At 29.9% G+C, this 14,885-nt stretch overlaps 1 protein-coding gene across 3 annotated transcripts; it reads right to left on the reverse strand.

The window, feature by feature from the left end:
* Window positions 1-3,480: 3,480 nt before the first annotated feature.
* On the reverse strand, window positions 3,481-14,603 carry LOC132746888 (uncharacterized). 3 transcript variants are annotated; one of them, XM_060736168.1, is made up of 3 exons: window positions 14,344-14,603; window positions 4,490-4,552; window positions 3,481-3,825 (listed from the first exon to the last, which is right to left on the reverse strand). In XM_060736168.1, exons 1-3 carry the CDS (start codon window positions 14,527-14,529, stop codon window positions 3,721-3,723), a joined length of 354 nt encoding a protein of 117 aa, XP_060592151.1. In that variant the 5' UTR covers window positions 14,530-14,603; the 3' UTR covers window positions 3,481-3,720. The 3 variants fall into 3 exon arrangements, with proteins under 3 accessions (XP_060592151.1, XP_060592148.1, XP_060592149.1); XM_060736165.1 differs by lacking the exon at window positions 14,344-14,603 and adding an exon at window positions 5,557-5,789; XM_060736166.1 differs by lacking the exons at window positions 3,481-3,825; window positions 4,490-4,552 and adding exons at window positions 12,294-12,638; window positions 13,293-13,355 and having other exon boundaries at window positions 14,344-14,600.
* Between the last annotated feature and the right edge of the window lie 282 nt (window positions 14,604-14,885).

Raw genomic sequence — 14,885 nt, forward strand, 5'->3', positions numbered from 1 at the left:
GTGTAAAAGGGTTTATGAAAGTTTTATACATTCCATTTCAATGCTGTCAGAAAAAGGTACGTTAATAATGTTGTACTGTGTTGTATTGTGGTTTATAGACAACAGTGCTAAGAGCGTGGACGGTAGATTGTACCTATCACTACTGTCCATGAACAGACTTAATCAAACATTTTAAATTTTGTTGTTTTGGGGTACCTATAGGGATTCCATAAATGGTGCAGTTATATCTTGGTTTACTTTAAATCATCGATTTATACCATGTCATTATGCCTTTTAATAAAGAAGAAAAAAGTAAGGTGTAACGCATGTAACCGGTTATAATTTTTGGTCATATGTTTTAATTTATGGTTGATTTTGAATGTTGTAAACAAGTGTAAAATATTGTCAAATGACGAATTTTCAAACGAAGCAGGTACATGTACAGTACGTGCAAACAGTATTGCATACACAAGAAAAACAAAGATGATTTATTTTTTACTTTTTTTATTCGTCAATGTTATTGACTGAATTATTATGTATATACCATATTTTTTTTAGAATTACACGGTCATTCCTATCGTCAGTCTGATTGCTTGTTTTAGCAGCATGTTTTGGATTCTTGCTAAACATGAAATTTGCTTAGATAAGTATACGATATTTTCATTAGAAACCGTTTTATAAACGTCAAGTCACTCTTTGATATAGCTTCCATCACGAGATTTCCAACAATCAATACGACAAGAATCCATAATAATGTCAGAGTATATTGCTGTATGTTTTAATAACCAATTGTTTAAAAATCGTCTGTCGTTTATGTTTATTTATTGTAAGTGGTAAATAAAGCAAACAATTATTTTTCAGGCTTCTTATTTCGGTTCAAAATTTAACATTAAAATTAACAATATTAGAACACTGTCTGGAAGTCGGGGTTAAAATCAAATGAGCCGCGTCACGACTAAACCAACATAATGTGTTTGCGTCCAGCATGGATCCAGATCAGCCTGCGCATCCGCGCAGTCTGATCAGGATCCATGCTGTCCGCTTACCAACTCTATTACAAGTAGATAAACTGATAGCGAACAGCATGGATCCTGATCAGACTGCGCGGATGCGCAGGCTGGTCTGGATCCATGCTGGTCGCAAACGCACTATATTGGTTTTGTCATGACACGGCTCAAATACTAGTATGGAACATGTAAGAATCAAGTCTTTACCATTTTACTGATCGTGTTGATCATTTTTTCATTATTTGTTTTGTTTATAATGTCACTATAACATACCCGTGAATGTAGAATGATTTATCTGTTAAACGTTCTGCCTTCTGTAAACGAATAATCATTATTTCTAGTCATTTTTGTATATGCCAAATAGTCTAGATATCACTTTATATTCTGTATTTTCATTTTAAAGACAGCTTGTCAATATAAATGTATTGCTCTCCATGCTCTCAGACAGACTCAATCCAACCGAGTCTGCAATTTTTATATAATATTGTTCTTATCAAGCTTGCGAGAAATAGCCTTTTCCAAACTTTATACGAATATCGTCTTTACAATAAACAATAAAATAAATTTCACTTAAGCTTTGATGACATCTTTGAGTCGATTGTTTCTATACGTGCAATGTCAAACGTAAAAAAATATTTCATCAAAGCATCCTACAAACTTTACAGGTACAAATATGTAGCTGTTAAAACTTGCAATAGAAGCTTGACATTATGAGAATTGTTCTATTTGTTGAGAATATCGAGTTGGTACTCATACTGATACAAGAAATGCTATTCCTAAAGCAATACGATTGCGCAAAAACCTAAAAAACTTGTACTTAAAAATTAAATTCGATATTTATTTTCAAATAAAACTCTATGCTTAGTTTCAGTTTCGCTAATGTTGATTCCGTTTGCCTTCAATAAACAAGATCAATCCGATCGAGTCTGCAACATGATGATTGTTTTCCTTTTTTCGGGTGTTCCTTCAAGCTTTCATTTCTCCTTAACTAACCCTCTAACTGCTTTATGATTTATGACGCCAAAGTGTTTGGTGCACATAGTTGATATAATGTTGTTCTAAAGCACTTGCAAGAGAAAGAGACGACATTTTGAAGGCAATTTAAGAAAATCTCAAACTTTTTGAATACAAATATATGTTAGATTAAAAACACAAATTTCCCTAATACAAATTATTTTCTGGGGAAGATTCTTAACAATTATTTATTTATAATCTAGCATACATTCATTGGGTTTTTTTTTATCTGCTACTTTAAGATATGTGATACGTATCGTATATCTAACACTTACGGACAACATATAATTATACTTTTTATGTGTTGTGTTGTCGAGTATCATGTTCAAAGCTATCAGCGGGTGTATAAATGGTATAACAGACCTTCCGTTACGATCAAAACCATGTTAATGATCAACGTTTTTTTGTCCAATCACATTGTAGTATTTTTCAAATTTCTGCTAAGTCTTACTAAAATTTAGTTAATCTGTTGTCTAACCAGTCTTACAAATTTCAATAATGTATAATATTAGGGAGGAGTTAGAGGTGTGGTTTGCACTCTGAATTTTAAAATATCTAGGTTAGTGAAACTATGCCAACGTATAAAAAATAGGCGAGGTCAGGGGTTTCTTAATGTGAGGATACAATCAATTAATTTATTACATAGATAAAACATGTGGGACATGCAGAGACAAATGATTACATAGTAACTTTTTTATATCCTTTTAATTCTTAAAAATGTCTGTTATAAATTGCTGACTCTTTTAAACTTTATATTTTCTAGAAAAAGTAACCAAAACATTATTTTCTTTCACTTGATAGGAATGAACTGCATTAACAATCCTTGATATTAAGATACAATAATTACATTTTTGGCGGAAAACTCATTGAAAATGGACCCCTCCACCTGTTAACCTAATCTTTTGACACAAAGAAAAATAAAAAGAATGAACAGTTTTTCAATTGACCAAATCAATAGGGATTTTAAATGTTAGTGAATAACTTGAAGCTAATAACGAGTTTGTATCAATTAATAATCTCTTATTTATTTTTCTCACATTTTCAATTTATTTTAAAAGGATTTACACATTTCATTAACTGCAATATTTTTATCTAATTGCATCGTTTCCTCGCGTTTTTTCCAGTTATTTTATAGAAACATGATAGTCTTACTGTAGATAAAGGTATAAATTCTGTGACATTTCAGTAAAAAATGTGCCTGATTATATGTTGAAAGGGCCATTTATTTAGCTTATCTAAATGTGACATGCTAGAAACTTGACAAGGTGTAGACATCTTGTAGAGCGAAAGGTTGGAGCTATCGGTGATTTAGAGAAATGCCTTGTTTATGGTTGAAAAAAATAATGTTGATCATTAAATAGGTTAATGTTTAATAATACGCATTAACAAAAATAATTGGTCGCCTCCCATCTATTTTTGAATGTCCATTGTGTAACAATATAAGGTCATTTATGTTAAATATGTCATGATAAAGAACAGATTCTCTTAAAATTTTATTTTTTCATGTTATCAATAAAAACAGACAAAAGAAATATAAATTGTGCAACATTTATACTGTGTAATATATAAGATTAAAAGAGCTTTTTGTAGTTAAATTATTGAATTATTTAATCCTTTAAATTTATTGTTGCAGTTCGTCACCCTTGTTTAATTGTATTGCTGTTTTGTGTTTATTCGACCAGTGGCCTATATTTCTTGAAACAAAAGAACTTATTCGATGTTAACCGAAGTATTGTGCTTTTGCTTCCTCGGTAGGCTCCCAGCAGGATGCGTTGGAAACTTTGCCGGTGAAGCCTTGCAAAAGAACATCCGCTTGACATCGTTTCTGTAATTAATTTAAACAAACTGTGTTAATTTCTCCATCATGTGTTGTTTGTTTAAGAAGACATATTACGTATTCCATTATGTGGTAACTATATTGTACTTACTCGTATAACTAACCAAGAAACAAAAATTAGCTCAAACAAAGAAACGAAATATACTGCATCAGAACAAAAATGTTTTAATGTTAACAATGACACCTGAATTTAACTTATTAATGTGTGTCGAAAGCTAACAGAAGCATAACTTATGAATGAACAATTGTATATTGAGTACTTGTTACAAAGATACTTCAGACGACAAAAAGTGATAATAGATCAAACAGCCTCTGGCTTTATATCATACAAAGAATTCATACATGATATTAAGTAATTAAATGATTTTTGATATACATTAAGAGAAAGTGTTATGTGCCATAAATAGTTCAAAGGTCTTTTACTACACGGTCTACATGAAAAAGTTGCATGACGTATTTCCAGTAAGAAATGATAAAATGGTGCAGAAGATAGCGTTTCTTTGTAAGAGGCAGATCACATACAGAAACATACTTTGATTGGTTGATAGCCTGTCATTATATGATCCTAAAGTCCATCAAATAAACCAACAAACTTTCACTACATATGAAATATAATACAATTAACAATACTAAAGAGTAACTTTTAACATACCAATATGCCATACTGACATCTAGCTTTGAATATGACCCGGTATTCGTCGTTTGGATGTTGAACCTGTAAAAGGTATAATGAATTAAATTCCAAATATTTTAATATTTGGTTTTTCATTTTCGGTACAAATTTTAACATGAGTATGAAACTGAAAGATAAGTTTCTATGCTAATGAGTTTGAGCTTTCGGGAAGAAATATCTCTGTGAACACAAAGCGTTAGAACACTTGACCTGTTAAGAAAGAAACTCTTGTTGCCAATACAAATCCATCACCATCTATTCTAACTTTTGTCACGCTAAATATGTAAAACTTGACTATCTGGACAAACACATTCATTGTTTTTAAGAAATTCATAAACAGCATGAACTGAATGAGCAATTTACAGCGCAGACTATGGTAAGATGTTGTGGTAAGCAGCTTCACAGATTGAAGTTCTAACAAATCAGTTTACAAGGTTAAAATATATGTTAACTATGTACTAATATATATAAACATATCAACATGCTCCGTGACAGGTATTTGATATGGTAACAATATTCGTCATATTATTTCAAACGTCTTTTCATTACCTTGTTATGTTTTTCAAACGTCTTTCATTACAAAAAAATCTTTAAACAATTTAGCAATATTATTAATGTACTTATCTAGACGATATAAAAGTTAAGAAATAAGACTTTAAAATGCTTGACTTTTATCATAAGAGAAATGTACGTTACAAACCAAAAGTGTTTCCTATTCTGGTGATATGATTTTTTCAAGACATATGAGCCGCACCATGAAAACAACATTATGCGTTTGCGACTAGCAAGGATCCAGACCAGTCTGATCAAGATACTTGTTGTTTGTTTACAAACTCTATAACAAGAAGATATACAGCTGATAGCGAACATTTATTCATCACACGGCTCATATATGTTTGCCATACACAAAAGTTATTGCTACTAAGTAAAAATTATACACTCTTTGTATAACATATGCATATTTCTAAATTGCTTCAATGTCAAAGTATGCAATTTCATCTAAATTGTATTTGTCATTTTCTTATGATTAAAAGAAAATAACTTACCTCCACATTTACCCATGCTTGTAACAGGCTGATATAATCAACTTCCAGAAATTTAGCAGCCGTACTTGCAGCTAAGATTGCTCTCTTTGCCAAAACAGAAATTGGTTGCCATTTTGTCGTCGGAGGAGGTGAAGATTCAACACAAACACTCAATAAATAGAGGACGCTTACGAAAAGTGCTACTTTCATTATCAAATTAAAACTGTTCAACAGGAAAAGCTGAATTACAATGATTCTTGAAGAACTTTTGTTTATATGCAGTTCAGCGAAATCTCTGACAACTTGAATGCATTAAATAATGATGTTTATTTCTTTCTAAGGTGTAACCAGAACTGCCAAAATAGCAATTTCAAATGATTTTAAACAAAGCCTTAATTGTAAACCAAATATAAAATTAAAATTGTGTTGTCATTATCTGAAACTTTAAGTATCTGCCAAAGACCTCAACGAACAAAATAATGATACATTTGCATAACTTATTAAATGTTGAACATATCATTCTTTGAGAATAAGCAACTGTTGTTTTGTTTTATATTTTCGCACATTTCTTTCAATGCTAAATTTCTAAAAAAGATATATCTGCACTGTCTTTGTATGAAATTCACTTAACAATAACAATTCTTTTCCTCGAAAATTTTACACGTTTTCTATCTCTTACAGTGACAAAATGTCTATACAAGTGACAATGGTAAATGTCATTGCAATAACTTTCAACTAATTTTCAAATGTATAATTAACAACACATTAAAAATAAAAGTATTATAACCACATGACCAAAAAAAAGCAAATTAAGATGTCCTTGTGAATTTATCGAAGCTTTCATTTTATTAAAATATTGTGGACAGTCATGTTTATAATTATGGCAGTTTATCCAAAATATTTGTCAATATTTTGGTCAATCGCCATAACAACAGGCAATCCTTTGAAAATATAATCAATTTTGTCCAAATTGATTAAAATTAGCATAATGTCATAATGTTATTATACCTTTATCATTTGTAGAAGCAGAAAAATGCATAATTTGTATATGTAGAACAACGTTTTTAAATTCGATGAAAGATTCAAAATTATTTACAGTTACTGTTCTATTATAAAACCTTTAAAAGACTAAAATCATGACTCGAATTTAAATACAGAATATAGAAGTTAAAACAAACAGTGTAAATAGAAAATGTTAAAATGTAATAAAAAGATCATCTACAAGTTGTTTACAAAGTCATCACCTATCTTAATTACGATTTTTCTTCGGGCGAATAAAATGGTAATAAGTATTACAATCAAAACAAAGCTCCACCTGAGTATCGAGCCTTGAACTGCTTGCACACAAGGAGAGTATAGGTATTTGTAAACTACTAGCCCACCTGAATTAAACATTGCAAATTATTCGTAAATAAAAGGAAAGTTTTTCCGAAAATAAGAGATTAAAAGTTCTTCCTCTTCCATTACAAATAGCTATTGACTGTAAAACATTGTTTAAGATTCAAACTGTAATGAGCCTGTTTCTTCACGCAGGTAAAGTCTGCAAAATAGTTTCATCTAAAAACGCTTTCTTTTCCTCTTTTTTTTTTTTTTTGTTTTTTTTGCAGAGAATCGCTCAGCGTAGATAGACCTTGTTTAGGCGCCAATATTTTCCTTGTTGTTATTCATAAGAATACGTCACTATTCCGAAGTCATCCGAAGCTAACTAATATCGTATGCACGCATATTTGTCCAAACAATTGAGTATTTTACGGCCAAAAAATCTTATACCCCGTTGAATCATTGCAACAAGACAGTGTCTATCACTGAATCAATCTGCGAGTATATAAGATGCATTTATGTACTTTATGTAGAATTGTATAGCAACAGCATTATTTTATAAAAGTACTGCCGTCTTGATAAGCACTAATTGGAGATGTCATAAATGGTCATTATGCCCCAGAAGTACTGCTATATTTATTTTACTTTTTTTTTTCATTTTATTGTTGCAGGTGTTCTGTTTATTGTTTCCAAAAAAGTTACTGATTGGCAAATGATTTTTTTTATTTCTTAAAAAAATATAGCATCATTTGCGTTCCTTACTTTTTAGACAAATTAAAAAAAATACAGGCGTTTGTTCTGGTTACAAATGTTATCACAGCAAAATAAAAATAAAATTTAAAAAATAGCAATAAAAAAAATAAAAGTTAAAAAGGATTAATTTAAACGTTGTATATTTGAATCTTAGAAAATAATAACTTAGCAAGCAACATTGTAACATGACATTTGTTTCTGAATTTAGAGAGAAAGTCTTCTATTTATATGAATCCTTGCAAATTTTGTGACAGATTGAATGTTTGAATTGTTATGAAATATGGTAAACAAGATCAACAAGGAAAGTTTATGTATCGGGAATTTCAAATGATTCTAAACAAAGCCTTGATTGTTAAACAAATGTGAAATAATTATAATGATACATTTGCATAACTCATGAAATGCCTATTATTGTACAATTATCTGTATTTTATTTTATCTGTTTTGAATATTTGTACATTTCCTTTAACTTTCAGTACTTGAAAATACATGCACTGTCTTTATAGAAGAACTATATGACAATAAAATGAAGCAGTCGTGTATATTTTATAATTTAATTATTTCCTCTTCAAGCGCGATATTATGTCCATCAAAGGGTAAATAGCTAATGTCAAATAAAAATAATTAATATTTTAGGACTGTACAAATATTAAACAAATTTAACAAATTACTTCTATTCTATGTGCTAATAATTTCACAAAATACAACGTGACAAGGACATCTCCACAAACGACTTTTATGAGAAACAACAAAAGTTGTTTTCTTAGAAAAGTTCAGGTTGAAAATCATTTGATTTATAAAACACGTACTATCAAATTTGAATATTTACAGTACATCAATTATAAAAGTAAACGAAAGCTGTTAGATAATTCTATGATAGATATTAAACAATTCTGGAATATATTTAAAAAAAATTGATTTTTTTAAAGAAAATGTACATTCTTTAATAATCTATAATGAAGGTTTGATTATTTATGGTGATTCTATTAATGCACTGTTCTTGGTCCATGTAAAGTATAATAGCTTCAATTAACGTCCCTTTATCTTTCTTAAAAATCAAACAAAGTATAGACCATTTACGTGCAACTAGATCTGGGTTTGATTGTGTTTACTTTCAATGTGCAGACGTGCAATTTGTATGATTTACCGTTTTAAGGCTTTTTTTGTAGTGAAGGGTTTGTAATTGGTATTTTTCAAAGATTAAAATAAAAAAAAATTATTTTTTAATACTCTATTTTATTTGATTTACAAGTGCTTATCAAAGAAACAGGGTATTTTCTATTATTTCGATGTGTATCTTTTCAGTAATTTCTTGCTCTTAAATAGGGTCTTTCAAATAGAATGGTCTGGAGTCGTACCAAATTTACGAAAAAAGTTGTCTCCGCTGAGTCAAGTGTTTATCAACCGACCGTGATCTGGCACTATACATCACAGTTGAAAATCAAATTATAAACTAACTTTTTGTTACGTCAATCAAAATATTACTGAAAACTAATCCTGGGTGCATTATACTAACAGTTTTTACTTTTAAAAGTATTTTTTTTTTATGGATTTGCAAAGAAATAAGAAATTTATCGTTCCTGGTGTCAAAGTAAAAATCTACTGCTATTATTTGAAAATAGGTCCAAGTTTCATAGGCTTTTTTTTTATTCTATGCAATGTTCAATGACACAATAGAAATTGATTTTACAGACCATTCTATTTGAAAGACCCTGTCTAAAACAATTTATTATCTGCTATATTTAGATACGTAATACCGTATCATATGTCTAACACACAATGTATACTTCTTTCTGGGTATTTTGTCTTGTATAATGTTAAAGCTATCAGCGAAGGTATAAATGGTATAACAGACATTCCATTGTGGTCAAACTCACTTTAACGCAAATGTTATTGTTATTGAGGACGAGTATCATTTATCTTGATTATATAATTTTAATTTCTCGTGTTATCAACAATAACAGAAAAATAGAAGTATAAATTGACGTTTTGTCTGTTGTAAATAGAAAATACAGACTTTAGTAATTGTGTAATATATTTTAAGAAATTAACGATGGTTGTTTTGGTAATTAGAGATATTTTAACAATTTCTTTTTATCTTTTAACTTAGATTGTACGATATAAAGATTTACGGTATAAGGAAAAAATTCAGTTCCAAAAATGACATTGATTATAAGATTTTTTTTATCATTACTGAAATCAAATGTAATCAACATAAACAACAAACTTGGGTATACAGTTTCCATATTAAATCGGATATTTTAACTTGCTTATTACGTCAAAAATATTATTAAGTAGAGACGCCTATAATAGGCGTGGATTTGCATGAACACAGCCTTCAAAGTGTCATCAAAATGACATTTCTGATGAAACATTGTTTCTTTATTTTAACATTATCTCCATTTTGTTCTGTTGAAGAAAACCAGACAAAATTTACAACTAAAAACGTTTAACCTATTTTATCGCCGTTCCTGTACGGCGATATATACAATTGACAGGATTTGAACAGTTCTACCTGTACACCGCCCGCCTTTAGCCAATCAAAGCGAATAATGCAGTATCACATAATTACAAAATGGGCGTTATAAACTTCAATGAGGGACGCTTAAATGGACTCGCCCAACCATGTTGGCGTGTTGGATTTTTTGAAAATGGCAGTTTCCATGGTAACCGTATATCTCAAAATTTTCAAAATAGCCAAACTGTGTTATAATAATGTATAAAATAGCTTATTACACTCACAATAAACATAAGTTTATACAAAGCTTGCTTTGTCTTAGGGTTCAGTATAAAACAAACGATAATTGGAACATATATTTCTTTAAAAAATAAGTTTTCATGCTTTTTACTTAACAAAAAAATGAGAAAAATAAACATGAATTCTGTAAAAAATTAAAGCTATCAAGAAATTTCTTTCATAGAATTTTCTACATTATTGATATATCAAGTAACATTTGATGGTGGATTCAAGAATAGAAATAAAATATATATGTTGAAGTGTTAGTTTTTTGTAAACGGGCAGTTTTCCATGGTTACTGCATATGCCAACTGACAAAATTACCACGCTTTCTTAAGAAATATCAGTGTTATACTAAATGTATTGTCAAATATACAACAAAAACATGTTGTAATAAAAATTTCTTTTTATTTTGATGTTATTGTAAGTAAATGATACTAAATATCTTTTAAAACATATCTAGGGCCATATTATTTTTTTCACTCGAAAACATACCCGAACAGTAAGCAAGTATTCAGAAATTTACAAAGAAAATAATGAAATTCGGAACATTTCTTAGATATTAATTTTTTTTTATTCAACACTTTTAATAAATCATTTAAAACTTCTTTAACCAGTTGCCTGCCAGAAATCAAGTCGTGACGCATTTTCGTGACTATACGATAAGTGGGTGGGGTAACGTGCGCAGAATTATCATCAATGCTGTCGTACTAATGCTTGGAGAATCCTTTATCTGATGTTGTCTAAACGACCTCTTATTCTTTTAACCGATCTCCTTTTGAATTTAGAAATATCTATTCTGTATTATTTACTCATTATTTACTTATAGCCGAAATTTAAACACATATCCGAATACTATTCAACTTGACATTCATTTGAAGAGTAATTATCCGTGATTATCTTTCATGGAAGCGCAAAACGATGCGCACAGAAAACTACCGAAAACGTCTTTAATCTGTTGTCTAACCAGTCCTACAAGTTTCAATAATGTATTATATTAAGGAGGAGTTAGAGGTGTGGTTTGCACTCTGAATTTTAAAATATCTAGGTTAGTGAAACAATGCCAACGTATAAAAAATGGCGAGGTCAGGGGTTTCTAAATGTGAGGATACAATCAAGTAATTTATTACATAGATAAAACATGTGGGACACGCAAAGACAAATGATTACATAGTAACTTTTTTATATCCTTTCAATTCTTAAAAATGTCTGTTATAAATTGCTGACTCTTTTAAACTTTATATTTTCTAGAAAAAGTAACCAAAACATTATTTTCTTTCACTTGATAGGAATTGCATTAACAATCCTTGATATTAAGATACAATAATTACATTTTTGGCGAAAACTCATTGAAAATAGACCCCTCCACCTGTTAACCTAAATTTTTGACACAAAGAAAAATAAAAAAATGAACTGTTTTTCAATTGACCAAATCAATAAGGATTTTAAATGTTAGTGAATAACTTGAAGCTAATAACGAGTTTGTATCAATTAATAATCTCTTATTTATTGTTCTCACATTTTCAATTTATTTTAAAAGGATTTACACATTTCATTAACTCCAATATTTTTACCTAATTGCATCGTTTCCTCGCGTTTTTCAAGTCATTTTATAGAAACATGATAGTCTTACTGTAGATAAAGGTATAAATTCTGTGACATTTCAGTAAAAATGTGCCTGATTATATGTTGAAAGGGCCATTTATTTAGCTTAGTTAGAAACTTGACAAGGTGTAGACATCTTGTAGAGCGAAAGGGTGGAGCTATCGCGTGATTTAGATAAATGCCTTGTTTATGGTTGAAAAAAATAATGTTGATCATTAAATAGGTTAATGTTTAATAATACGCATTAACAAAAATAATTGGTCGCCTCCCATCTATTTTTTGAATGTCCATTGTGTAACAATATAAGGTCATTTATGTTAAATATGTCATGATAAAGAACAGATTCTCTTAAAATTTTATTTTTTCATGTTATCAATAAAAACAGACAAAAGAAATATAAATTGTGCAACATTTATACTGTGTAATATATAAGATTAAAAGAGCTTTTTGTAGTTAAATTATTGAATTATTTAATCCTTTAAATTTATTGTTGCAGTTCGTCACCCTTGTTTAATTGTATTGCTGTTTTGTGTTTATTCGACCAGTGGCCTATATTTCTTGAAACAAAAGAACTTATTCGATGTTAACCGAAGTATTGTGCTTTTGCTTCCTCGGTAGGCTCCCAGCAGGATGCGTTGGAAACTTTGCCGGTGAAGCCTTGCAAAAGAACATCCGCTTGACATCGTTTCTGTAATTAATTTAAACAAACTGTGTTTATTTCTCCATCATGTGTTGTTTGTTTAAGAAGACATATTACGTATTCCATTATGTGGTAACTATATTGTACTTACTCGTATAACTAACCAAGAAACAAAAATTAGCTCAAACAAAGAAACGAAATATACTGCATCAGAACAAAAATGTTTTAATGTTAACAATGACACCTAAATTTAACTTATTAATGTGTGTCGAAAGCTAACAGAAGCATAACTTATGAATGAACAATTGTATATTGAGTACTTGTTACAAAGATACTTCAGACGACAAAGTGATAATAGATCAAACAGTTCTCAGGCTTTATATCATACAAAGAATTCATACATGATATTAAGTAATTAAATGATTTTTGATATACATTAAGAGAAAGTGTTATGTGCCATAAATAGTTCAAAGGTCTTTTACTACACGGTCTACATGAAAAAGTTGCATGACGTATTTCTAGTAAGAAATGATAAAATGGTGCAGAAGATAGCGTTTCTTTGTAAGAGGCAGATCACATACAGAATCATACTTTGATTGGTTCATTATATGATCCTAAAGTCCATCAAATAAACCAACAAACTTTCACTACATATGAAATATAATACAATTAACAATACTAAAGAGGTAACTTTTAACATACCAATATTCCATACTGACATCTAGCTTTGAATATGACCCGGTATTCGTCGTTTGGATGTTGAACCTGTAAAAGGTTTAATGAATTAAATTCCAAATATTTTAATATTTGGTTTTTCATTTTTAGTACAAATTTTAACATGAGTATTAAACTGAAAGATAAGTTTCTATGCTAATGAGTTTGGGCTTTCGGGAAGAAATATCTCTGTGAACACAAAGCGTTAGAACACTTGACCTGTTAAGAAAGAAACTATTGTTGCCAATACAAATCCATCACCATCTATTCTAACTTTTGTCACGCTAAATATGTAAAACTTGACTACCTGGACAAACACATTCATTGTTTTTAAGAAATTCATAAACAGCATGAACTGAATGAGCAATTTACAGCGCAGACTATGGTAAGATGTTGTGGTAAGCAGCTTCACAGATTGAAGTTCTAACAAATCAGTTAACAAGGTTAAAATATATGTTAACTATGTACTAATATTTATAAACATATCAACATGCTCCGTGACAGGTATTTAATATGGTAACAATATTCGTCATATTATTTCAAACGTCTTTTCATTACCTTGTTATGTTTTTGAAACGTCTTTCATTACAAAAAAATCTTTAAACAATTTAGCAATATTATTAATGTACTTATCTAGACGATATAAAAGTTAAGAAATGAGACTTTAAAATGCTTGACTTTTATCATAAGAGAAATGTACGTTACAAACCAAAAGTGGTTCCTATTCTGGTGAAGACATATGAGCCGCACCATGAAAACAACATAGTGCGTTTGCGACTAGCATGGATCCAGACCAGTCTGATCAAGATACATGCCGTCTGCTTACAAACTCTATTACAAGAGGAGATACTGATAGCGAACATTTATTCACCACGCGGCTCATATATGTTTGCCATACACAAAAGTTATTGCTACTAAGTGAAAATTATACACTCTTTCTATAACATATGCATATTTCTAAATTGCTTCAATGTCAAAGTATGCAATTTCATCTAAATTGTATTTGTCATTGTTTTATGATTAAAAGAAAATAACTTACCTCCACATTTACCCATGCTTTTAACAGGCTGATATAATCAACTTCCAGAAATTCAGCAGCCGTACTTGCAGCTAAGATTGCTCTCTTTGCCAAAACAGAAATTGGTTGCCATTTTGTCGTCTGAGGTGAAGATTCAACACCAACACTCAACAAATAGAGGACGCTTACGAAAAGTGCCAATTTCATTTTCAAATTAAAACTGTTCAACAGGGAAAGCTGAATTGCAATGAATCTTGAAGGACTTCTGTTTATATGCAGTTCAGCGAATTCTCTGACAACTTAAATGCATTAAAATAATGATGTTTATGTCATTTCTAAGGTGTAACCAGAACTGTCATAATAGCAATTTCAAATGATTTTAAACAAAGTTTTAATTGTAGACCCAAAATGAAATTAAGAAATTGTTATAATTATCTCAAACGTAAAGTATGTGCCAAAGACCTTGAAGAATATAATAATTATTCATTTGCATAACTTGCACATCATTCCTTTGAGAATAAGAGCCTCTTGTTTTATTTTATATATTCGCACCTTTCTTTCAA

The sequence above is a fragment of the Ruditapes philippinarum genome, unplaced genomic scaffold, assembly GCF_026571515.1.
Source record: "Ruditapes philippinarum isolate M1 unplaced genomic scaffold, ASM2657151v2 ctg4392_1_1_1_1, whole genome shotgun sequence".
NCBI lineage: Eukaryota > Metazoa > Mollusca > Bivalvia > Venerida > Veneridae > Ruditapes > Ruditapes philippinarum.